A 24825-nucleotide genomic window follows, 5' to 3' on the forward strand; every position below is an offset into this window, starting at 1 on the left:
CCCCCCCCCCTCCTGCACCCTGCCTCGGTTCATTCCTTCTACGTCGCTCTCCTCTCCCTGCTTCTGCAGTTTTCCTCAGGCGGATATACAGGCGGTAAGGAGTGCTTGTGCAATCGCTGTCTGCCTGCCTCTCCCTACGTGCCCAGCGAGAGAGGGAGAGAGAGAGAGAGAGAGAGAGAGAGAGAGAGAGAGAGAGAGAGAGAGAGAGAGAGAGAGAGAGAGAGAGAGAGAGAGAGAGAGAGAGAGAGAGAGAGAGAGAGAGAGAGAGAGAGGGAGGGAGAGAGAAGACAGAGGACTCACTGAGAGTTTCTGGGAAACTTTGCAAGAAGCCTCGGATTATTAGCAGTGGGGACGAGGAAAGAGTCGGAGGAGCGCCAGGATTTATTGAGCACGAACAGAGGAAGAGGAGGAGAGAGAGGAGGAAGAGAAGCAAGGAACATGCCGGTGTGTCAGCTCCGAGGGTCACTGCTGCTGCTGCTATGCATGCTGGTCTTGTCCGCCTCGACAGGAAGTCAGACAGGAAGTGGCCGGATCAGGAAAAGAGGGCTCAATCAGAAGGTGAGAGGAAAACGTTTGACTGTGTGCGGGTGTGTGTGTGTGTGTGTGTGTTTGTAAGCAACACAAGCTGCACTCTGTTTCTGTGGTTTTGGAGGATGGTGCTAGTTTCTCACACAGAGAGCAGTTCTGTAGCAGAGGTGAGAGGTGGGTGAGTGAAGCTGAGGGGCTCTCTCTGTCCCTCAGCCCTGGGGCAGGGACGGATGAATGGAGAAACGAATGGAAGTGCAACTCCCTCACACGACGGCTACACTGAATACCATGCAACGTCATGCCAATACCACTAGTGACCACGCTAACTGCAGTGGGGTCACTGCACACCCTCCGGTACGGTGAACCCTTGGCAGAGGGGAGGTGGGGCTTGCAGGGAGTAAGTGGGTGTTGATGGTGATCTTGTTTTGGTAGCACAATCCCTTATCCACATATCCACCAATCCCTTACACACCCCTTCCCCAGTGTGGCTTCTTACTCTCGTGTATCGACCTGTACCACCAATCCCATTTCATTGCACAGCAATTTCTACAGAGTACGAGGATCAGTTACATGGGAGGTCACATACAAGAATGTAAAGTGTTGCCATAGTATTAATACATTATTGCAGAGGTCTTCAACCCTGGTCCTCAGGGACCCCCTGTCCTGCACGTTTTAGATGTTTCCCTGCTCCAACACACCTGATTCAAATGAATGGGTCGTTATCTACATATGCAGAAGCCTGTTAACGACCATTCATTTGAATCAGGTGTGTTGGAGCAGGGAAACATCTAAAACGTGCAGGACAGGGGGTCCCTGAGGACCAGGGTTGAAGACCTCTGCATTATTGGATGAATGAATGAATCAATAAATGCATAGATGAATGGTTGAATAAACCTAGACATTGCTCACATTCTGGACAATGGGATTGTGGGAACATGTGTGTGCGTGCAACTCATCTCACTGGAGGTCTGATTGGTGTTGGCTGATGAGGGGCCAGCCCTGGGGCCTCCCTCCCTTCCTCACCTCCCTTCCTTCCTCACCTCCCTTCCTTCCTCACCTCCCTTCCTTCCTTCCTCACCTCCCTCCCTTCCTTCCTTCCTTCCTTCCTGCCTTCCTTCCTTCCTTCCTTCCTTCCTTCCTTCCTCACCTCCCTCCCTCCCTCCCTCACCTCCCTCCCTTCATTCCTTCCTTCCTTCCTTCCTCACCTCCCTTCCTTCCTTCCTTCCTTCCTCACCTCCCTCCCTTCCTTCCTTCGATCCTCACCTCCCTTCCTTCCTTCCTCACCTCCTTCCCTTCTTTCCTTCCTTCCTTCCTTCCTTCCTTCCTTCCTCGCCTCCCTCCCTCCCTCCCTCCTTCCTCACCACCCTCCCTCCCTCCTTTCCTCTCCTCTCCTCTCTTCCCTCCCTTCCTTCCTTCCTTCCTACCTTCCTCACCTCCCTTCCTTCCTTCCTTCCTTCCTTCCTCACCTCCCTCCCTTCTCTTTTCTCCACTAGGATGGCCAAACGGACATTCTTCCAGGAAGGTGCTTCAAAGACACTGTAATTGGAACATGCTGAGCCGACCATGCACATGTTGCTATCCTCTCTCTCTCTTCTCTCTCTCTCTTTCTCTCTCTCTCTCTTTTTCTCTCTCTCTCTCTCTCTCTCTCTCTCTCTCTCTCTCTCTCTCTCTCTCTCTCTCTCTCTCTCTCTCTCTCTCTCTCTCTCTCTCTCTCTCTCTCTCTCTCTCTCTCTCTCTCTCTCTCGCACAGTCTTTAGTGCCTCGGTCTTCCAGAGGAATACATGACATCCACATTCCTTCCCTCCTTCTCCCCATCTTCCTGCCCCTAGCCCCTTCCTCCCCACGCCCTCGTCCCGTGCCCCCTCCCTAGACCCTACAGCACCTGCAGACATCCAGCGACTCTCTTTCCTTCTCTCTGTCCCTCTGTAAATCAATCCTTACAGCTCGCCCCAGGCCCAGCCTCCAGCCCCCATCTCCAGCCCCGACCCCATCCCTAACCTCGGTACAATCCCCAGTCACCACCCCCCCCCCCCCCCCCCCCCCAAATTCCCAGCCTGAAGTTGGTTACAGGAAGTGAGGTGAGCTTATCTGCATAGCTGGCATAGCTGGGCTGGTGTGCTGCCGTACGCACTCTAAACAAGGCCAGGTCTCTGGGCGGTGGCCCGGAGCTGTGGTTATGGTTGTGCTCCCGGGGGTGAAGGCAGACATGATAACAGCAGTGCACATTTCGGGAGCAGGGTGGTGCACATTCTAAGATGGCCGACCTCAGTATAGCGTGAGATGGAACACATGCTATTGAACCGGTGAGCCACGTTTCCACGGTGAACCCAGCTGGTTTCCACCTGGCTGGGGCCAGACAGTCCACCGATGGTTGAACTACAGAGGACGTCAGCTCAGAGTATTTTAAATACACGTTAAATACACAAGTGAGTGATAACCCTAACCCTCATCCTGAACGGACATGCCAGTGCCTGTCTCTGGAGCGCTGATTACAGGTGACGATGTCTAACTGCTGTATCTACCTTGAAAATCACCCATCATGACATGACGGGTCTTCGGGGTAGTGACATGGACTCCCCCAGACTTCTTTGGTTCCCCCAAAGATCCAAAGACCAAAGACGATTTTTCTCCAATCTCTTCCTTCCTCGCTAAGTTTAAGGCTGGATGTCGTGGGGTCTAAGTGAAGTTTGACATGTTACTCAGTCGAGGTTAGTTTGATTTACTGCAATAGATGTTGGTTAGTGAGTGAGCCGGGTGGGAGGAGGGGTGAACCTCGCAGTTGGTGGTGGTCAGGTGGTCTGCCGTGCAGCTCAGAGAGACATTCCAAACACCACAGTTCTGGTCAGGTGACGTGAGTCATATGGGCCGAGCATACACAAGATTAGCTAACTCCCTACTGAAAATAGGCTTCACACACACACAATGCTAACACACACACATACACACACACACATACACACAGGAAGGGAGACACGCACGTGGCACAGAACACACACACACTCTAAAACAGAAGATTCACAAGGATTTAACAACTAACTAACAGGAAATTATTTTCCTTGCGCCCATGGACCATGATGTTGACCATGTTCCGACATCTAACCTGTGTGGCAGGGGACAGACGAAAGTCTGGGAGCGAGGGGAAAGGTTGGATATGAAGTACAACGATGGTTATCAGCTGGGAACCAGTCAGTATCAGTATGATCTGCCGGGCACAGTGTGTCCTTCCTCTACATCTGACAGCTTCCCTGGGGTGTGCAGGCACTTCCTCGGGCGGGAGGAAGTAAGGGCCTGTGTCGGAGTGTGAGCTCAGCGATAGATAGAGAGAGAGAGAGAGGGAGAGAGAGAGAGAGAGAGAGAGAGAGAGAGAGAGAGAGAGAGAGAAAGGAGGGAGGGAGAGAGAGAGAGAGAGAGAGAAAGGAGGGAGGGAGAGAGAGAGAGAGAGAGAGAGAGAGAGAGAGAGAGAGAGAGAGAGAGAGAGAGAGAGAGAGAGAAAAGGAGGGAGGGAGAGAGAGAGAGAGAGAGAGAGAGAGAGAGAGAGAGAGAGAGAGAGAGAGAGAGAGAGAGAGAGAGAGAGAGAGAGAAAAGGAGGGAGGGAGAGAGAGAGAGAGAGAGAGAGAGAGAGAGAGAGAGAGAGAGAGAGAGAGAGACAGACAAGCGGAGAAAGACAGACAGACAGAGGCAGGCAGGCAGGCAGGCAGGCAGACAGGTTGGCCTAACACCGATGCTGGGGTATGATTTGGGTGAAAGAGGACCCCTCGCAATGTTCCAAAAAGTCATCCGTGATGTGACTTCCCCCTTCCCCCACCCCCTGACACACGCACACACACACACACCCAAAACAAAGACACACACACCCCACAACCCTCCCGCCAAGCCTACAGCCGACGGAGCACGTCATTGGGTGTTTACAACAAACACATAGGCATACTCTGTGGCACTCCAGCCAGCACCAAACATTTGCTTTCGTTTTTACGGTTGGTTGGGAAGAGCGCTCTCGCAGCCTGCCAAATAAACAGCACCGCTTTAACGATCGCGTGCAGTCCTGCAGCCCCGTTATCCAATTAGAGGCTAGATCCACCACCATGGAGGGAGTTTCTCTTTCTCCTCCTCTCTTCCACTGTGTCTCTTTCTCTCTTTCCTTCTCTCCTTCCTCGGCCTCTCGTCTATCCCTCGAGGATGGATGTGTCATTGTTTTCGACGAGAATGAGTTTACATTAAACAGTGCCCATGAAACCGACACAGTGTGCGTGTCTCCACTTCCACTGTTGGCCTGACAGTGTGTGTAACATTAGCATCTCGATGGACCACAGTCACGTAGAGCTGAGCAGGAGGAATTCTGTCCTGGCAGAGACAGAGTGGAGCTGTGGTGGTCCCTGTACTGTCCTGTACTGAATCTATACTGTTGCCAGGACCCTGAACATTGACACTTTATTTTATTCATCCAAAGTGACCAACAATTAGTGCGTAAAGTAAGTACAGTCTGCTGCCCAGACTGTTCTGTACTGTAGCTCTGTCACAATGTATTGGAACAAGTTTCAAAGTTCAAGCATTCATGCCAGAAGTAGTAATAGTTAATAGTTGTAATTCATTGAACCAAGAGCTCAGCTCGTTTGCGGCTGAAACTGTGATTATGTAAGTGTTGTACAAGCTCTCGAATGAATAGATAACAGATAAGCTAATGCTGCCTCACAGAGTTTTCTTGAACTCCGGGAACTGCGGATGTGTGTGTGTGGGTGTGTGTGTGTGTGTGTGGGTGGTTGTGTGGGTGGAAGTGAGTGGGTGGGTGGTTTGGTGGGTGGGTGGGTGGGTCGGTCGGTCGGTCGGTGGGTCTGTGTCTGGTCACGTCTGAAAGCAAATGATGGTCAATGGCTGCACAAACATCTAGAAGCAGCATTTAATTTGTTACTGTCAAAACTGTTTTACCCAGCAAGTTTGGTAGCTAATAGCTAATAAATGTCATGTCTTGCTCAGCAATGAGAACTGCAGCAGGTCCAAACCGCGGCACTGCAGTGAGTTGCTGCCCTCTGTTGGCCATGTGTGGAATTGTGAGAACAGCCCTGATCTATAAAAAGACGTCCGATAATCAAACACAGTTTAGGACCTGCCAGTGCTTACATACCTTTATAGTAACACGTTTTACTTAACTTTGTCTTTCTGTCTGTGTTTTGCTTGCTTGTCTATGACCATCTTAATCTATATTACCCCCCCCCCTCCGCCTCTCTGTGTCCATCCCTCGACGCCCCAGGACTATGAGTACCCCAGCCAGTCCCAGACAACGCAGCACCAGAAGAACGACCGCTGCCCCCCCCCTCCCCAGATGCTTCCGGAGCGGGCGTGCGAGGTGCCGGGGTGTCGCTCCGACTCGGAATGCGAGCGTCACAAACGCTGCTGCTACAACGGCTGCATCTACGCCTGTCTGGAGTCTGTCCAGCCCCCTCCTGGTAGGCTGGGTCACACACTCACACACACACCTGGAGTCTGTCCAACCGCCTCCTGGTAGGCTGGGTCACACACTCACACTCAAACACACACACACACCTGGAGTCTGTCCAACCGCCTCCTGGTAGGCTGGGTCACACACTCACACTCAAACACACACACACACCTGGAGTCTGTCCAGCCCCCTCCTGGTAGGCTGGGTCACACACTCACACACACACCTGGAGTCTGTCCAACCGCCTCCTGGTAGGCTGGGTCACACACTCACACACACACACACACACACACTCACACACACACTCACACACACACCTGGAGTCTGTCCAACCGCCTCCTGGTAGGCTGGGTCACACACTCACACACACACACACACACACACTCACACACACACTCACACACACACCTGGAGTCTGTCCAACCGCCTCCTGGTAGGCTGGGTCACACACTCACACACTCACACACTCACACACACTCACACACTCACACACTCACACACTCACACACACACACACTCTCACACACACACACACACACACACACACACACCTGGAGTCTGTCCAGCCCCCTTCTGGTAGGCTAGGTCACACACTCACACACACACACACTCACACTCACACACACACCTGGAGTCTGTCCAACCGCCTCCTGGTAGGCTGGGTCACACACTCACACACACACACACACTCACACACACACCTGGAGTCTGTCCAGCCCCACACACGCCCTTGTCAATGACTTTGAGTCAATAATGAGGATTATCTGGTCGTTGGGCTAAGCGCTCAATACAGAACAGTTAGATATGACCCCATTTGAAGCCAGATGTTTGTGTTGTCAGTGCTGGACTGGTTGGTTCAGCCCAAACCTCGCTGGCTGGGGGGCAACGGCTGGCTCCTGGATGGACCAGAGGAGGTGCTGCAAGGTAAGTACACACACACACACACATGCAAACACACACATCCCCACCACGACCATTGGCGCACACACACTCACTCCACACACACACTCCCAATCGTCCTTCTCCGTGTGTGTGTTCTGCCAGCGGAGGCCTGCAGCACCACTGAGGATGGGGATGAGCCCCTGCACTGCCCCACCGGGTACGAGTGCCACATCATCAACCCAGGCAACCCTGCAGCAGGCATCCCCAACCGGGGCCAGTGCATCAAGCAGAGAGGCAACTCTGGTGAGAGGGATTTGTAGGTCCTCACTGGGCCCAGGTTGATGAACCTGTCAAGCTTCACTACCTAGAAAGGGAGTCAGATGGCTGAGCGGTGAGGGAGTCGGGCTAGTAATCAGAAGGTTGCCGGATTGATTCCCCGCCGTGCCAAATGACGTTGTGTCCTTGGGCAAGGCACTTCATCCTACTTGCCTCGGGGGGGAATGTCCCTGTACTTACTGCAAGTCGCTCTGGTTAAGAGCGTCTGCTAAATGTAAAAACGGATAACTTTCCATCAGACCATAACACTGCCAATCGATCAGTGAACTAATATTTTCACTTTTAATTCAAATGTTGTGAATTGTGAGTTTTATAAAATAATACTCTGATGACATATTCTATCTCTCCCTCCTTCTCTCTCTCCAAGATGGTCGAAGCCTAAGGCACAAACACTTCAAAGACTACAAGGATTACTTGGGTAAGTAAGGTAAACAGCTCTCTTTATTTCAAACCTACAACCACGTCCACCGTGAGAATGTTCATCAATAGCAATAGTATCTGTGATGGAGTAACTTGCTCCTCGTGATAATATCAATCTGTCAGTTTGTCCGGCTCTGTAACCCTACCTGTCTGTTTCCCTACGACCCCACCTGACCCCGCTGCCCTGCCCCCGCAGGAAGTAGCACCAACAACGCAGTAAGCTATGAGAAACACCACCACAAGCATCTGGGATGAGGTGGGTGGAGATACACCAACACTTACCTTATCCTTGAGGGTTTAGGTTGGTTGAGGGGCAGTTCTATGGGCGTATGTGAAGCCCTCTGTGACATGCTTGCGTGTAAAAAAGGGCTATACAAATACATTTGATTTGACTTGCAGTGGTATTTTGTACTACAGAAGCTAATGGGCCAGGGATTCATGGCAGAGGGAACAGGCCAGACTAACGTCTCTGTCTCTCCCGTTTCGCAGCTTGCTCTCCTGGCTTCACTTGTCCTACCTCCTCCCCCCCTCAACTGCTCAGCTGACTTGGTTACAGTGGATTCTGGTCTATGGAATAACATACCATACTTAACACTTGGTTCTCTCTTGAATTATACTCTGCCAGGGCAGGAAATGAGTGCTATAGAAAAAATTGGACAAAACACCAAGGGGACTGTTTCAAACTAGGAAATAAATAACATGTGTTCCAACACACACACACACACACACATCCTAAACCTCTCATGAACACACACTTATAGTCACTAAAAACACTTTCTTGCTATTTCTCCCCCACCCCCACACACACACACACTTCCTGAATCATATTGAGGCCCACTGGTTACCGGTCAGCAGGATATTAGGACCATGTGGTGTTTTGAAACCACTAGTCTGAAACATGTCCAGACTAGTTTGCTGAAATCTCACCTTCAGGCACACCAGCTAGCAGAAAGTATGTATTAATCTTCATATCCACCTGCCTTGTTCTCCTAATTAAATCTGTCCTATGTTAGCGTATATCCTGGCTTTATGGTCATGTAAGAGGCTGTCTATGGAGTGTGTGGGTGGAATTCAGAAACACTTGGGAAACAGTGGCTCTCTTGAACCAGTAGTGTATGCATTCAGTGCAGTACAGAGCTTTATTATCATGGTGCTCACTCAAAGCTGTTTACCAACAGGATCATAAGCTCACCAACCTCAACTCCATAAAGTATCATAAGCTAGAGGTTGGAACTCAATTTCCATATGGCCATCTGCATCATGTCCAACTGGTGCTGTGACACAACCTTGTGTATTCTTAATAAAACAGATTTTTCCTTTCGACTGACTTGGCTTACTTCCTGAAACTGAGGCCCTAGACTGTAACCATGGCAATGGCTATAAAACAAGTCCCACAGATGCCTACCCATATAGTTTATCCTTCTGATGCCAGAAAACTGTATATTAAACACACTAGAAAAGAGTAAATAATTCCTTTAATACTGAAAAAACAGTATTTACATAACAATGGGAGATTTGGTTGACAGACAAAATAAAAAACAACACACCACACACAACTGTTTTTCTTCTGTGTGCCTATGTGGAAAACTTCTTTTGTCTGACTGGAGGGGGCAGCTGAGTTGCGATATCCACCAGAGGGCGCTCTACCACCACCACAGACTGGTCCTCCAGTAGGCTCATGCCCAGCATGTGCTGCAAAGGCAGGAAGACACATCAGACGATGGACAGCCGGGATCAGAGGCAGACAGGATCAGAGGGAGACAGACGGGATCAGAGGGAGACAGACGGGATCAGAGGGAGACAGACAGGATCAGAGGGAGACAGACAGGATCAGAGGGAGACAGACAGGATCAGAGGGAGACAGACAGACAGGATCAGAGGCAGACAGACAGGATCAGAGGCAGACAGACGGGATCAGAGGCAGACAGGATCAGAGGGAGACAGACAGGATCAGAGGGAGACAGACGGGATCAGAGGGAGACAGACGGGATCAGAGGGAGACAGACGGGATCAGAGGGAGACAGACAGGATCAGAGGGAGGCAGACAGACAGGATCAGAGGCAGACAGACAGATCAGAGGGAGACAGACAGGATCAGAGGCAGACAGACAGGATCAGAGGGACACAGACAGGATCAGAGGGAGACAGACAGGATCAGAGGGAGACAGACAGGATCAGAGGGACACAGAGAGGATCAGAGGGATACATACAGGATCAGAGGCAGACATACAGGATCAGAGGGAGACAGACAGGAGACAGACAGGATCAGAGGGACACAGACAGGATCAGAGGGAGACAGACAGGATCAGAGGGAGACAGACAGGATCAGAGGGAGACAGACAGGATCAGAGGGAGACAGACAGGATCAGAGGCAGACAGACAGGATCAGAGGGAGACAGACAGGATCAGAGGCAGACAGACAGGATCAGAGGCAGACAGACAGGATCCTAAAGAAGGAGAGATGGGTCTCACCTGGAAGGTCTTGCATATCTTGAAGGCGTGGCTCTGTTTCAGCCTCTCTTCCTCTGGGAGGCTCCTGAGGGTCAGCTGGTTGAGGAACCTGGTCTTCTGGTCAGGGAGGGGCTGGGGGAGGAGGAGGGGGGAGTTATATTTCAGAGGGGTAGTGTCCTACTTCAACAGATCGAGGTCAATAACTGAACATGGATTTGAAAACAAAAGCAGGCGTATTGGATTCGTCTCACATTTGCAAATCATAAACACTTTGAAAAGGGGCCGGTTTGCTTCTTTGTCCCGGGGTTAGTCAAACCAAGCGCACGCAAAGCCGCGGTCCTCACCAGGCTCTGGTCGATGATGCAGAACATGTACGCGTCCTGCAGGATGACGTGGGCGGGGTTTCGGGGGTTAAAGGTCACGTGTGTGACGGGCGTGTCGCGGTTGAACCAGACGTGATGGAGACCCTGCCTCTGCAGCCGTCGACTCCACGCTGTATACTCCTTCTGATGGACGGAGTACTCAAACATCTACACACACACACGCAGGTGTTAGCCTCGTGGGTCAGGGTCTAGGTCAAGGGTCAGGGCTACCGGTGGTGGCTGTTACCTTCTGGTCAGCGTGCACTATGAACAGGTTGTTGGTGACAGGGTGGATGCCAATGGCGCTGGGACAGGAGCTGTATATGGGCACCGTGCAGTGGAGCTAGAGGGGTCAGGGAGGTCAAAGGTCAGAGGAAGCTCAGTGCCAATGACACTGAGGATAAAGCTCAGTGGTAGAGTATTTTACAGCAGAACCGAAAAAAAAAAGGAAAGAAATTACATGTATTACAATTATTACTTTATTTTCGCGGCAGATGGATTTTATGATAACTGATCACTGGAGTCAGGAAAATCTCTCTCTGGGATTGGAAGCCTCGAGGTCCGTCAGTTACCTTTAGTTTGAGCAGGTTATAGATGTGGACCTCACAGCTGCTGCTGGCTGAGGCCAGCCATTCACCGTCCTCGCTGGCACACAGGAGACGCACGGCCTGTCTGGAGTCTGCGGGCACACGGCACAATAAAACCCCCCTCTGAGTGTCTGTGTCTGCGCGCCATCGGCAACAGAGTCCCTCGGCATTCCCCCGGGGCGCGAGCGACCGTCCACGCCCACTCACCTGAGCCGGGCTTGAGGGTGTGCACGTGCTTGCACTCCGCCTGGCCGAGGGACACCACCACCACGGCAGACTTGCCGCAGGCCGCAAACAGCCTGGAGGAGTCCGAGGAGAAGCAGAGCTGGCTGGCGGAGCGGAGCGCCTTCGGCAGCTTGGTAACCTAGGAGACGGGGGGGAGGGGTGGGGGCGCAGGGTTACAGAGAGCCTCTCCAGCGAGGGCGGCAGACGGGAAAGAGGGGGGCGTCCGAGCACCCACCTTGGTGACGCCGATGCTGCTGTTGTCGTACTGAAGCCTGTAGAGACGCACGCTGGACACGGTGGCGTAGGCCAGCCAGCCCCCGCAGGGGGACAGAGTACTGCAGCACACGTGGTCTTCTCCCTGGGGGGGGGGGGGGGGGGGGGGCAAAGGTCACAGGTCAAATTCGACATTCCAACCCATCCAGCACCATGGAGGGGAAGTCAGTCGACGAAGATGGGAGGTGTTCTGCCTTGTATTAACGTCTCTCGAAAATATGCCTTCACCTTCTCATGTACAAGAACAATTGCTGTCCACATATAAATAGTCTCTCAGACACAGGTGGTCACGAACTGACCTTTCTTTTCAAGTGCAGCAGCTTTTCTGGTCTCTTCTTCACTGTTAAGCTCTCTCCTGGCTGTCCTACACACACACACACGCACACACACAGTCAGTCAGTGTTGCGAGTGGCCTTGTGAAAGGCGTGCACAGGCAGAAGTCTGCTCACCGACTCCCTCGCCCTCCCCCAGCCTCCAGAGCTCCAGGTGTCCTGGGAACTGGAACAGCAGCAGCCCAGCCTTCCGAGCGCACGACACCAGGCTCCTCTGTGACAGCAGAGAGCGGCATGAGCCAAACACCTCATCAAGCAGCGCCAGCATCATCCAGACACCGCAGGGTCGTCCGTGTGGTCAGTAGGAGGTAACGCAGCCTCTACTCACGTGGGGGAAATTGATCTTGCGCAGAGCAGACTCCTTTGTGTTCTTCTCTACCTTGTCCAGCAGGGGGAGCACTACCAGCTGTGTATCCATGCCTGAGTGTTCAACCCACAGTTCCATGATAGGGTTTATATTTACAAAAAGGCATGACAAAAAAACTTTTTTTGAATTAAAACACCACTACGAATTCGATAAATGTGAATATTAATATCAGCCCTTTCGTTCTAACCTAGAACGATTCAATTCTAGCCTACATATTCTTCCTGTGTTAGAAACAGGGTAAACTGTACACCCAGAAACGCTCAGACAAGTCCCCTAACCTCCAGAGATCACCGCCGTGCCGATCTCCACCAGGCTGCGCACGTCGTGGCTGTGGTTCTTGAAGGTCCTGGTTCTGACCCACTCCTTGGCCTGCTGCTGTAAGGAGGGAGCCAGGAACTGGAACTGGACCACCGTGCCCTCCGACGTCCCGGCAACCAGGCTGCTCTCGTCCTGTGTGGAAGAAATTTAGATTTCCTGTGTGCTTACATTATTCACTAATCAAGAGAACTAGTCATAGGGTACTAGTTAGTATGTTCTCATGTAAGCTTGCTATTATTAGAGAAAAATTGTGTCCATGTGTCAGGGTTAATAGATGTTTGAGATCAGGAGAAAGTACTGGCTAAATGGTCCTTGCATGACTACAAGGAGAGCTCCAACTATGAACTCTGTAGTTTGAGTAGTCATGTGTTGGGAGCTGTGAATCTCTTTCTCTGAGACTGTTGTAACGTCATTACTGCCTGACTGTCACTATCTGTGTTTACATTCTTGTGCCCTATAAAAGATGGTCCTCCGGCCTTCAGAGGGGAGAGAGACTTGATTAAGACCTAAGCCTGGTGTTGTGTTGTCATTTATTGTCAGAGGTCTGGTTTTCTCTCCCAATCTGCAGATTGAAAAATACTTGTAAAAATCCAGAACTCAACTGAACTTAGTCACTCCGTTTATGAAGAGACGGACAAAACACTTTCTTCATCACCTGTCAATCAAAACCGTCAGCCAGGAAGGCGGGGTTTAGTGGGGATGAGAACGTTGTTTCGGGAGGTAAACAAGACACTTACACTTCTACAATCGTGCCAAAGGGAGGGGGGGGACGGCGACACCTGGAACGGGATCGACCCTCCAGCCCCCGACCCTTAGCCTGACCCCTGACCCAGAAGTCTGCTCACCTGAGACACGGAGAGAGCCAGCACGTCCCACTTGGTGACGAGGTGCGTTTTGACCAGCGTGCCCGTGTGGCCGTCCCACACCTGGAGCTTCCCGGCGGAGTCTCCGCTCACCAGGGTGTGGTCCGACAGGAAGGCCACGCACCACACCACGCACTCTCTGCCCTTGGAGGGCCCCACGCCACGGTCCACCAGGAGCCGCTGCACGCCGTGACCTGGGAGGAGAGGAGGACACCTTTCAGACCCCCACCACGTCGCCCCGGGGCGACCTCTGACCCTGAGGTGAAGGGAAGTCAGAGGTGATTCTAGAAACTTCGGCTCCATGTGAATGTCCCGTTTCTAATATCTTGTTCCACGCACGGCTCTGGGGTCAAATCCGAGAGCAGGTTCATAAACGGCACAGGAGCTGCAGTCGTCTTACCTGACGCTACATCAAACACTCTTATCATGTCCATCATTCCAGCTGCGATCTGCGTGCCAGAGGGGTGCCAGGCCAGAGAAATAATACGACCTGGAACACACGCGCATGAATGAACACAGAGACAGACTGACCGCTAGAAATGGCAGGCTGCACGGAGAGGCGCCGGGGCAGTGTTCCCGGGGGGCCAGATACAGCCGTGTCTCAGGTCAAGCAGGGGAACCCCTGTCAACAAACAGCCTTCCATTCAGCTTACCTTTCTGTCTCTCCAGGTGGCGTTCAAACTGAACGTTGTCCTCCAAAACCTCAAACAGCTTCACTGTCCCGTCCTCGCACCCCACCTGACAGGAACAAACAGACACACGGGTCCAGTTACAAATCTCAATGCCTGCAGCCCCCCCCAGCCACCCCAGCCCCCCCCCCCCCAGCCCCCGTGAGTGTCATGTGACTGACCGCCAGGTGGGTCCCCTGGGGGTTGCAGGTGAGGGTCCACACAGGGCCTCCGTAGGCGTCCAGGCTGTACTTTGGCCGGAGGGCCTCCAGATCATACTCTGTGATCTCGCCGTTCAAGCCGGCACTGAACAGACGCTCTCCGACCCAGCAGAGGGCCTCCACGGACCGCGAGTCCCTTCCCGGGATCACCTAAGGAAATACAGACCCATGTCAACAGCTATACTGTGGAGGTACGTGATGTTGACATGGTTCGCTTTCCCTTCTGAGGTTAGCCTAGGTTGGACAGGGCAGCTTAATTTCAACTAGATGACTAGGGCTCACTTTAATACTATAAGTATTAATAAGCAGGTGTTCTCCAGTTCTTACATTCTCCTGAAAATAGTTGTCTCTGAAGTTGAAGATCTCCACGCTCGCATCCGCCCGTACCAAGGCAAGCTTTTCCGTGCGGTCATTGAAGGCTAGGGCTCGGATGGCAGAGGGCATGTAGTCAAAGAACCGGACCCGGTGCACTTTAAACTCGCCCATGGTCTAGTCTCTATGGAATATAAAAACTAGTTTAAATGGGACCATTAATATACCTTACAGTGCAGGCGTGGCAACTTTTAAGTTAGATTGCCAGTGCTAGTGAGCGGCTAGATAACATTTCTACTTCGGAGTAGTTCATTTTAACATTTACCATTTAAACACTAGGATAACACTGCGTATGATCTACAGCATCGCTCTCAGAAACATTGCGAAGCTAACGTATTAGCTTGTCTTGCTCGGTTAGCTATTGAAAATCATTACAAGCTTAAAAGCGACAGCAGCCGGCTGGAACATTAACTGACATTGACAAGTAAGCCTACTCATGAACTATACACTCACCAGCCGTTTAGAAATACTCGTATCGCCTATTCTTTGCTTTCCTCTTACTTTCATAGCCAAGAGGTCCACACGTTGAGAGTTACTGCTTGAACCACGTTGGACACAGCAGGGTGAAGTAAGAAAGAATGCGAACCTTATTTCCGGTTGATTTCTCCCAAAAATTCAAAATAAAAGGTGACGAAATATATATATATAGTCAGATATGTATATAATTATATTATATATATATATATATATATATATATATATATATATATATATATATATATATATATATATATATATATATATATATATATATATATATTATACATATAATTTTTTATTGTAAAACAAACTTTCTTCAATTCTGGGGCTACTAAAAGAACTTGGGAAGCTTTCAATGAGCAAATGTCTTTTGACACATTATCAACAAACAATTTGTTTTCTTCATTTTCTGACTTGTGAAAAATGAGACACTAACAATTTAAGGTAGTCTGGTGTCATTCATATTTTGCTCGTGACTTCTTGTGAATGTGCCAAGTAATGTATAGGTGTTCTGAAAATCCCGTTAATACGTTGCTTTTAATGTTGTGTGCATTTGAGATATGCTCAGTTACTTTTTTTTACAGCTTGCTCGTACAAACAACCAGACTGATAAACACTCTTTAACTTAGTTTCAAAAATCCGAACATTGAGTGGATTGCGCCACCATCTTCATACCTCAGCTCTTATTCTGAAGATAAATTCACAAAAACGGAAATGCAACAGAGGATTGTTTCACGGCCATGTTCACGGCACTGTTGGATACCTTTGAACCGGATACGAAATTGTAACGGCAGCCAGAAGACGGACGTCGGTGGGTAGACGATTTGCTGGCGGGAGAAAAATGAATAGGATCAGTGTGGAAGGCTCTTTGCAAACTCCCTGCTGAACAAGTATAGAGTAATGAATTGACACATTACCAGCTAGCTAAAATACTACATGTAGGAACAGCAATGGAAAAATAGGCAAGTTCAAGCTAAGTGCCGTGTTTCTTCTGTCATTCATAAGTCACGTCGGGACAGTATTTTCATCAGACAGTAGCCTATTACAATGGTTCAAATAATTGTCTCAAGGTAAGCCTGGCTGCATGTATGTTATCGAGTTGACGATGGTATAATACGCACCATGTACTGACATACAGTTTATCCACCGTTATTTGGAGTATTCCAAACAAACCTAAAGTCTCCGTGTGTGTTGGCGCAGTGTGAGCGGCAGCGGCCCGGCAGAGTGGGTCCTGGTGGAGCTGCAGGGAGAGGTGATGTCCAGGGGGAACGCTGGGCTGGCTGGGAACGTCATGGGAGACCTAGTGTACACCAAGGAGGTAGGAAACCCTTCTAGCAATCTGCTGTTTGTTTGGCTGGTCTGGGATATTTCTGCCTCCTCTTGCCAACCTGTCTTCGTCCCTACTCTGCCCTTTATGTCAGGGAGTGCCCGTGCTTATTGTGGGACATCACATCCTGTACGGCAAGGTGGTAAAGCTGGAGAAGCCCCTTGCTGTCCTCGTGAAACACTCAGGGCACGGCAGCGACGAGGTTCCCATGGAGACTGACCTTCCACAAGGCCCCACCTCCTACTCTGTCACCGCCCTCATTAAGAAGAAGCTCATCTTTAAGACACGCCCCAAACCTATTATCACTAATGTGCCCAAGAAGGTGTAACGGCACTTTGCTGACTATCGGAGTCAGCAATGGACGAAGGTTGTTCATAGCGCTACAAAGTTACACTTTTAATGTAGCTTTGTAGATTTGGGGGTAGTTCGTCAGTACTGGCAATCCGTGTATGCTCTTGTCAATTAAATGGTCGGATCTGGCATTTTGTACTACATGAGAGATGTTAAGGTCAGGAACACATGACACCACAAAAATCAACTAAGAATATTTTTTATTCAAATAAAACAAAGATTTCCAGATGTATGTCAGAAAATAAACTGTGTTTGATTGAAGTTGAGATACAAACCCTCCCCCACAAACATAGTTTGTCTTGTATATTAAAATACAGTATATACATGAATGGTCATAGAATACCATTATCTTTTTATACTAATAAATTAAAGTTGATCCTACGATCATATGCTGTTGAAAATATCTGGGAGTTCTTTGTACCATTCTACTGTATCAGAAATATTAACTGTTGACAAAATGACTTAAGGTCTATGATGTGTGTCATATCTATTGTATTTCTACTGTCATATCTACTGTATTTGAAGAATCATTTCTGCTGTGTACTGGTTTGAGACACCTCTCATACCATCAGCTGTGAAAAGGAAACGGCACAACTAACTTAGATGAACTGACAGTAACATCACTGCATGTAAACAGCTCACGACTCATCAATCATTAGTTCACCACTATTTCACACACCCATCTCTATCCATGCCAGAACAAAGACACAAATAGCTTCCAAAACATGGAGCATACATTTCGGAGGGTTTTTTTTTATACAAGGATGTGCTGTCTTTCCTGTTTTTTTCCCCGCTCTTAAAACATCTTTATGTACAATACACAAACTGAAGGACTGCATTATACTGTCGATGTCTTCAGGCAGGTCTGGAGTGTAGGGGGAGGCTGAGTTGCCGTGGCCCTGCTGGTTTGGTGGTTTGGCTCCCACGTGTTCAGAAGCTCATAAAAGAGAGCGTGAAGGATGGGGATGTTGATCTGGGATCGCTGTACGTTTCAGGAGAAACTTTGTTCACCGACATTCCACTCGGAACTATGTTAAGACAGAAGAGTTGTGTTTTTGTGCAAAGTCACCATTGTGTCCAGCTGCCGTAAAGGGAGGTGTGTTGAGAAGATACTGATGCCTCTACTGGGGGTTTCATGTCTCACTGTAGGTCTCAAACACACACACACACTGACTAGATTTAGCAGACTGATACATATCAGTTGACATTGTGACATGAGACGAGCTGCACTGAGTAAAGAGTATTTCCAGAACATCTGTGACTGTGTTCTTCGACAGGATCACCCCAGACGCTCTCCCCTAGGAGAAGGAAGGAGGGGGTAGGCCTCCGTGCTGAAACAGGAACACTGGGCTCACTGTCCCAGCGTGCTGGGATGGCTTCTGAAAAATGGCCAAAGTGGTTGAGGTTTGTATGTGTGTGTGTGCATATTTAGAGAGGGCGTTTCCCTTTTGGCAACAGAGATGTAACCATAAAAATGTTTTTTCTTTCTTGATGTCTGAAAGGACTAATTCATTCAGACACATAGTTAATCACTTCCTCCCTCTCCATATAATGTCTAGGCCCTAAACACACACACAGACATGTGTAACAAGGCTAATTTCAATCCAATAAATCTATTGAATTTACCTCCAAGGCAAAATGACTTAACTTAAAATCTGGCTTTTCGACTGTAGTTGAAAGTATACATTTGATGTGGTACAAGGTTGAAACCAGGGTACTGAAATCTGAAGCGATGCTGTTTACATCTGTAAATAAACTGCCTCTATGTGTCTTTTTTGCACTTTCAAGTTTCCAGTTCCGCAAGCACTTGAATAGAATAAAATAATGTACACACAACTACTTAAATAGCACAAGAGTGGAAACTTCCACAACTTTCCACAAACAGAAGGCATGTGTCACAGTAGTGTAGACATGGCACCAGCAGTCCAACCTGGAGTGGTCTATCTCAGCCCATAACAGTCTTCTCCTTTCCCAAACATGAGGAACAAGGTGTAAGGGCTGTTTTGTTTTTACCAAATGAGCTGTGATGAAGACAGTACTGTTGTCCAGTATGTATGAGGTGCTCTTTGTCCATGGAAGCCGAGTATGTATGTATGCTATCAAAATCATACCATAAAGAGTTCATTTGGCACCTTGACAATAAAATACCCAACTCACTTTGCCATTCTATTCATAAATATAAACCCACTCCTGACTTAGCTACTTGTCCTTCAAGGCTATTTGGAATCACCTGAAGTGGATCAGGATATTCTCTGGTGTGGATAAGGATATACCCCGGGAATTGTTTACTGGGATACCGGTCCACAGCACCAACACAGTGTTTATCCACTGGTAGAAATGTCCGATTGTCTGTCAGTCAGTAGAGATTGGAAACATACAACACTAGATGATTGTGGCACCAGCTGTAGACAGGGAGGGCTCCCGTGAATGCACGCTACATCACATGTGAATACCAAGCACCAATATAGAAAACCAGCCCTGAGCCTGGACGCTGGACCTGGGACTGAACCGGGAGCTGGAGGTTTCCTACCAACCTCAAAGGATCCAGAGGTGGCTGTTCAGCGAAAGTTCTCGAAGCATCGGTTCAGGCTCCGCAGTATTTCACCGGTGAATGTTCTAGAATCTCCAGTGAGCGTTCCAGGGTGTGTCTAGGCCTCTGCGTAGGGCAGGCGGTACTGTTCCTCCCTCTTGTTGCAGCGCTTGGCGACAATGGCCAGGTAGAGCACCAACAGGATCACCCAATAGCAGGCGTACAGGATGGCGCCCGCGATCAGCAACGCCTTCTCCGTCTCGCTGAACGGCTCCTGCGTCTCACAGTAGATGGTGTAGGCCACGCCCCCCAGCAGCACCAGCGCCCACATCGTGACGGGCACCGCCCCGATGAAGTTCACCACGATCTTCCTGCGGCCGGAGGTGCCCCAGCCGGCCTTGTTGATGGTGAGCAGGGCAAAGATCTTTGCCGGCAGCAAGCTGGACATGTAGAGCAGGGAGTAGAGCGACATGAAGATCATGACCAGGCTGCCCCTCAGGAAGCAGGCGTAGGTGGCCTTCACCATCCCCACCAGCTGCACCGTCAGCAGGAACAACAGGATGTTCCACAGACGCCCGCGGTAGAACAGGTGGATCACCGTGGCGACCAGGAAGAACGGAAAGAACCCCGTCACCACCGACTCGTAGGTCATCCACAGGCTGTGCTTGTGGAACCACAGCGCGTTGTACAGCCACTCCCGGAAGTAGGACTTGCTCCAGCGGGTCTGCTGGTTGAGCCAGCGCAGGTAGCGCGTGGGCGTCTCCGTCTGGCACTGCGAGCGCGCCGTGAACTTGGTCTTGAAGCCGAAGCTGAGGACCCGGTTGGTGAGGTGTCGGTCGTCCCCGAAGCTGCACCTGCTGCCCAGGAAGGTCTGGTGGTACCAGGGCTCCAGGAAGCGTTGCAGCAGGGCGTTGCGGTACATGCCCAGCGGGCCGCTGATGCACTGCACACAGCCGAAGTAGGACTGGCAGGCCCGCTCCACGTTGAAGGCCATCCAGTAGCGCACACTGCTGAGGAAGGAGATCCACGAGTCATACTTGTTTAGGATCTAAGGAGACCGGGGGGCGGCAGAGAGAGGAGAGGATTGGAGAGGAAGGGAGAGGAGAGGGAAGGGGAGGGAGAGGAGGAATTGAGCTGTTATCGATCGAGAATTGTTCTATGTCTTTTCCTCATTCGTGCGTGGAGCAAAGAGATTTCTCACCTGCACGTCTCCGCCAACTCCGCCCACCAGGGGGTCCTCTTCCAAAACCTTCAGCATCTCAATGGTACAGGCTGGGTCCAGAACCGTGTCCGAGTCGCACACCTGCGCAGTCACACGCACCCACCCACGCACACACACCCACAGACACACACAAGTGGGCAGATTTGAGCGCTGATACATCTTTGGCTGGTTGCATAAATGAGATGAGATGACCACAGCTGCAGCCAGGACCTCTGGGCCTCGTAAGGACCCTGCCCTGTTCACTCCGGAGGTAATGAGAGACTGCCGACAGCACGACAGATGGATGGATAGATGGACCGGAGGCCCCACAGGTGTTCCCTAATAACACAGAGAGGGCCGGGGTCAGCTGGATGACCCCTGAACCTTGACTCTGCAGAGGCTTGGGGAGAGGGCGGAGCGAGGAGACGGGTCTGGGTCCACCACCACCTTGAATGACCTTGTTCTGCTTTAAACAGTGCAGCCAAGTCAACGGAACCGTGCCAGGAGTGCAAAGACCGAACAAGAACAAGGGAATCCAAAGGATCTGCAAGTCTTTCATGAAGGATTTTTGACACCGTTCAGCAAAAACATCAAGGACACAGAGCAGCTGCCTGGTCTACGGCTCTACAGTCACTCCGCCCACTGACGGTGAAATGGTGGACTTCTCTCTCTCTCTTCCTGGGTGTCGATTTAAGGCCTTGTGCCAGTAAAGAATACTGCCCAGAATGATGTGAAAGATCAAGCAGGCCAGAGACCCGAGGGGGACCCAAGAACAGACACACCCTAACCCTGAGAACGCCAGAGGGACAACTTCAGCAGCATCAGCAGCATTTCAGATTCTAACATTTAGAACCCATCAACCTACGGAGTAGAGACTTCCAATACATGCACCGAATAACCAGTCAATATTTGCATAAGGTAACTTCTTGAGACTTAAAACGAACAATCAGAGGGACAATGTGTGTTCATTTCGATTCTATGTGCTATTGCACTGAAAATATGAAAATGGTAGTTCAGATGGTGCCAGGTATTTTGTAAAATACAAAACATTCCTTGGCACTAACCCATGTTTCTGTTAGAGCTATGCAGTGAACATGCACTTACTGCACAGCGCTATGGATGAAAGCGTCTGCTAAATGAACACATGTAAACGCAGGCTGTGTTTGGAACAGTTCCACGACATCAGGTGTGAGCAGCCTGGAGGAAGGCCTCACCTGTACGTAGTCCACAGTGTCCCCCAGGGCTCTGAAGGCAGTGTACATGACCTCCCTCTTCCCGCCCCACTCCTGCATGATACAGGTGTGCCGACACCGCCGCACCAGCCTCGCCACCCTGGCCGCCTCCTCCATGTGCACCGTGCTCCCTCGCCCCCCTCGCCCCCCGACGCCGCCGCCGCCGCCCCCGTCGCTATGGTAATTCCCTTTCCACACCATGCTGCCCGCCTGGTCGGCGCCGCCCATCACTTCCTGGAAGATGTCCATCATGTAGCGGTCCTCCGGCCGGTTGCCGTCGACCACCAGCACCACCCGGAGGCCGGGGAAGGAGATGCGCCGCACGCTGCGCAGGCACTTGCGCAGGTAGTCGGGGTCCTCCTGGTAGGCGGCAATGCAGAGCGCCACGGAGCGCCGCAGGTGCTGCGGGCGGGAGGGGCTGCGCATGCGCCGGTGCTCCAGGAAGGCAAACAGGCTCTGGAGGAGCAGGTGGAGGGCGAGGATGGCGCCGTACAGGCCGAAGGAGAGGTGGTGCTGCTCGGTGTGGATGAACTGGTAGCCCGTCACGTAAGCCAGCAGGATGCCGAAGAGGACCACCGCCGCAAAGAGGGTGGTGATGACGATGTTCAGCCCAGTCCTGCAGCGAGAGGGCATCTGAGAAGGAGGGGTTGGGGGGGAGGGAGGACAGAAGAGGAGTTTACACAGAAGTATGGGCACTGTGAAGACACACACACATACACTCTGGGAGGGACTGTGGATAAGTGAGATTACAGGTGAGTGGCTCAGGAGGATCTTGGGAATCTTTCACTACTTCCCTCTGGGACCCTCAACCAGAGAGGGCGTGTCCCAGCTCAATGACTTCCTGACTGCAATTTCCCGTCTACATTCCATTTTCCATGACCTGTTTACCCAGTCCCCGTCTCCCTCCATTCTGCCCTCCCTAAACCCCTCTGTTCCTCCCTCCCTCCTCCCTCCATTTTCCTCTCCGGGTTAATACCTCTCATTAGTGGCTGTTCAGGGGCTTGCCCAGCTCTCAGGAGTGACCAGGAAGCAGAACAATCCTCTCCTTTCATCTCTGTTATTACCTCTCTGGTCCCCCGGCCCTCCCTGAGCAGAAGCTTCATTCAGAACCCCAGACCCAGGCCCGGTCACAATCCAGACCCCACGCCCACCTCCAAACCTGGATCCAGACCCAGACCTGAGACCAGGTCCAGACCCAGCCCCAGACCAAGTCCACTCTCTCAAATAACCTCTCCATTGTTCCATGTGGGTTCAGGTGAATTCAGTGTTTCCTAGACCCCTCCAGGGAGGGGTGCGGGGCACCAGGCTGGGATCCGTGGGGGGTAGTAAGGAGGGGCAGGGGGGAGAAAGAAGACCAGCATGCCCTAATAGCCCCAGGGGCAGATAGAAGATCAGAGGAGGCAGCCACTGACAGGCTCTTTGACCCTGATTGGCTGAGAGGTGATGCGGGGGTGGGGCGGGTGGTGTCACCCAGAGGGTGAAATACACTACAAAAGAAAAAGAGGAAGAATGGAAAATCTATGTCCACCTGACTATGTTGTCATGGTGATGGTGCACCATGTTCTTCAGTGCACACTCATACCAGTCCATGAACGCAATCATCAGATCATCAACAATCAGAAAGAGGTTTGATTACAACGTCTAGCAAAACACACCAGCTGTGACCCATCATTCCCTGTCAGAGGATCATTGGTGAATCCTCAGGGATCTCTCTGCACGGATCCAATACTCACTGTGGCCGTGGATCTGTCTATCGCCTCGATCACGTCCTAATCATCGCGTTCTATCCAGCCCTGCTAGCTGCTGGTTGGGTCCAGTGTCATAGCAAGTCTGTCCTGCTGACCAAAGTCCACTGGTCCTGCAGACTTCCAGCTGAAAAGCTCTTCATCTCAAAGGATTCCCTGTCAGTATTCCTGCATGGCTCATAGTGAACTTGTTCTCCAGGGTTGTCAGGTAAGGTATTCCCAGGTGTCCTGCCTGCCTGCCTACCTGCCTGCCTGCCTGCCCCCTTGACTGAATGGACTGTGGTTTGTGGAGAGGAGGAGGGGAGGAGAAGGGGAGGAGGTGGGAGCAAACTGAATGAATGAACATTCTGGCGGTGGGACATTTTCACTGAGGCAGGAGAGGAGAGGAGAGGGAGGAGGGAGTGAGGGACGAGACACCAAACAGAGGGGGAGGAAAGGAAAGGAAGACACCAGGAAGGGAGAACGACGAGGAGACCAGGTGAAGGAATGACAGAGGAGGAGAGGAGTCTCCTGCTCTCTGGCCCCTAAACTCGAGTCAATCCTCTCTGCGCTCGGCATCGATCCCCTCCCACACACTTGGTGATGTGAGTCACAGCCGAGTCAGGAGTCCCAGTTCTACAGCCACGGAGTTAAAGCAGCACTGGAGGTCTGCACTGAATGACCAGGAGGCTCTGAAAAACCAGGAGGGCACTCACCTGTCACCCCGCGGCAGCATCACGACACTGTCACATGGGACAGGGGGAGGGGATCAGACGGGGTATGAAATCAGATCTCGGATCTGCGCTTGGTAAACAAGGCCCATGTACTGTGACACGTCTGTAGTAAACATCCCACCGGCATCCACCGGGGGGCGCCCTCAGGTCTTTCAGACACAGAGGTGCTCTCCCATCGATACCGTCATACAAAGAGAAAGGCTAGAAATGATTGTTGCCCAAACTGGCCTGGCCTGCCCCCCCCCCCCCCCCCCTCCCCCAACAGCCCTGTTTTAACAGTCACCAGACCCAGAGCAGAGCCGGTACGCTGACGCCATGGAAAATCAGACAGCGTTTTCCTTGGAGACGTCAACGAGCTCTTCAAACGGAATTCTGAGGTGTTCTTGCCTGCCTGCCTGCCTGCCTGTCTGTCTGCCTATCTGTCTATTTGCCTGTCTACCTGTCTGACACACACACACACACACACTGCAAACACCCAAAATGAAACACATATATAAGCTCAAAATATTCAGGGTTAGTGTTCCTAATGTCCATCTGGTTAACTCACATACGAAAGTCACATGCTAACACCTGAATATAAAGAACTGATTGTATACCGATCTGCTCCC

General features: G+C 51.0%; 4 protein-coding genes across 6 annotated transcripts; 2 read left to right on the forward strand and 2 right to left on the reverse strand.

Annotated features, from left to right (window-relative positions):
- Positions 1 to 215: 215 nt before the first annotated feature.
- Positions 216 to 8920, forward strand: wfdc1 (WAP four-disulfide core domain 1). Of its 2 annotated transcripts, none has more exons than XR_014729784.1 (7): positions 216 to 558; positions 5774 to 5969; positions 6803 to 6886; positions 7007 to 7147; positions 7548 to 7607; positions 7797 to 7856; positions 8090 to 8920. XR_014729784.1 is itself a non-coding variant. In XM_084672872.1 (7 exons), the coding sequence occupies exons 1-6, from the start codon at positions 439 to 441 to the stop codon at positions 7853 to 7855; spliced, it is 651 nt and encodes a 216-aa protein (XP_084528998.1). In that variant the 5' UTR covers positions 216 to 438; the 3' UTR covers position 7856; positions 8090 to 8920. The 2 variants fall into 2 exon arrangements, 1 of the variants encoding a protein (XP_084528998.1); XM_084672872.1 differs by having other exon boundaries at positions 7548 to 7598.
- Positions 8921 to 9058: 138 nt separating this feature from the next.
- utp4 (UTP4 small subunit processome component) lies at positions 9059 to 15249 on the reverse strand. 2 transcript variants are annotated; one of them, XM_084672870.1, is made up of 17 exons: positions 15092 to 15249; positions 14594 to 14762; positions 14228 to 14416; positions 14031 to 14115; positions 13778 to 13867; positions 13360 to 13571; positions 12475 to 12646; positions 12158 to 12249; positions 11947 to 12043; positions 11797 to 11861; positions 11460 to 11582; positions 11207 to 11363; positions 10985 to 11091; positions 10660 to 10755; positions 10395 to 10580; positions 10072 to 10182; positions 9059 to 9292 (listed from the first exon to the last, which is right to left on the reverse strand). In XM_084672870.1, exons 2-17 carry the CDS (start codon positions 14750 to 14752, stop codon positions 9176 to 9178), a joined length of 2058 nt encoding a protein of 685 aa, XP_084528996.1. In that variant the 5' UTR covers positions 14753 to 14762; positions 15092 to 15249; the 3' UTR covers positions 9059 to 9175. The 2 variants fall into 2 exon arrangements, with proteins under 2 accessions (XP_084528996.1, XP_084528997.1); XM_084672871.1 differs by having other exon boundaries at positions 15140 to 15178.
- Positions 15250 to 15914: 665 nt separating this feature from the next.
- chtf8 (CTF8, chromosome transmission fidelity factor 8 homolog (S. cerevisiae)) lies at positions 15915 to 17177 on the forward strand. The gene is made up of 3 exons (XM_084672343.1): positions 15915 to 16188; positions 16319 to 16436; positions 16540 to 17177. Exons 1-3 carry the CDS (start codon positions 16166 to 16168, stop codon positions 16771 to 16773), a joined length of 375 nt encoding a protein of 124 aa, XP_084528469.1. The 5' UTR covers positions 15915 to 16165; the 3' UTR covers positions 16774 to 17177.
- A 2267-nt stretch (positions 17178 to 19444) lies between these two features.
- Positions 19445 to 22392, reverse strand: has3 (hyaluronan synthase 3). Its single transcript, XM_084672462.1, has 3 exons — positions 21742 to 22392; positions 20528 to 20629; positions 19445 to 20374 (listed from the first exon to the last, which is right to left on the reverse strand). Exons 1-3 carry the CDS (start codon positions 22390 to 22392, stop codon positions 19445 to 19447), a joined length of 1683 nt encoding a protein of 560 aa, XP_084528588.1.
- Positions 22393 to 24825: the final 2433 nt, after the last annotated feature.

This window comes from Hypomesus nipponensis, chromosome 14 (assembly GCF_054491055.1).
Source record: "Hypomesus nipponensis isolate SF chromosome 14, ASM5449105v1, whole genome shotgun sequence".
NCBI classification, from domain to species: Eukaryota; Metazoa; Chordata; class Actinopteri; order Osmeriformes; family Osmeridae; genus Hypomesus; species Hypomesus nipponensis.

Bases quoted from the DNA above. Each gene is read 5' to 3' on its own strand.
- chtf8 (XM_084672343.1), top strand. From the start codon at position 16,166: ATGGTTCAAATAATTGTCTCAAG. The intron at 16,189-16,318 runs GTAAGCCTGGCT...GTGTTGGCGCAG, and splicing joins GTTCAAATAATTGTCTCAAG to TGTGAGCGGCAGCGGCCCGG. The intron at 16,437-16,539 runs GTAGGAAACCCT...CCTTTATGTCAG, and splicing joins ACCTAGTGTACACCAAGGAG to GGAGTGCCCGTGCTTATTGT.
- wfdc1 (XM_084672872.1), top strand. From the start codon at position 439: ATGCCGGTGTGTCAGCTCCGAGGGTCACTGCTGCTGCTGCTATGCATG. The intron at 5,970-6,802 runs GTAGGCTGGGTC...TTGTGTTGTCAG, and splicing joins GTCTGTCCAGCCCCCTCCTG to TGCTGGACTGGTTGGTTCAG. The intron at 6,887-7,006 runs GTAAGTACACAC...GTGTTCTGCCAG, and splicing joins ACCAGAGGAGGTGCTGCAAG to CGGAGGCCTGCAGCACCACT.
- utp4 (XM_084672870.1), bottom strand. From the start codon at position 14,752: ATGGGCGAGTTTAAAGTGCACCGGGTCCGGTTCTTTGACTACATGCCC. The intron at 13,572-13,777 runs GTAAGACGACTG...CTCTCCTCCCAG, and splicing joins AGTGTTTGATGTAGCGTCAG to GTCACGGCGTGCAGCGGCTC. The intron at 10,183-10,394 runs GTGAGGACCGCG...CTCCTCCCCCAG, and splicing joins GCATCATCGACCAGAGCCTG to CCCCTCCCTGACCAGAAGAC.
- has3 (XM_084672462.1), bottom strand. From the start codon at position 22,392: ATGCCCTCTCGCTGCAGGACTGGGCTGAACATCGTCATCACCACCCTC. The intron at 20,630-21,741 runs GTGAGGCCTTCC...GTGACTGCGCAG, and splicing joins ACACTGTGGACTACGTACAG to GTGTGCGACTCGGACACGGT. The intron at 20,375-20,527 runs GTGAGAAATCTC...CGGTCTCCTTAG, and splicing joins GAGTTGGCGGAGACGTGCAG to ATCCTAAACAAGTATGACTC.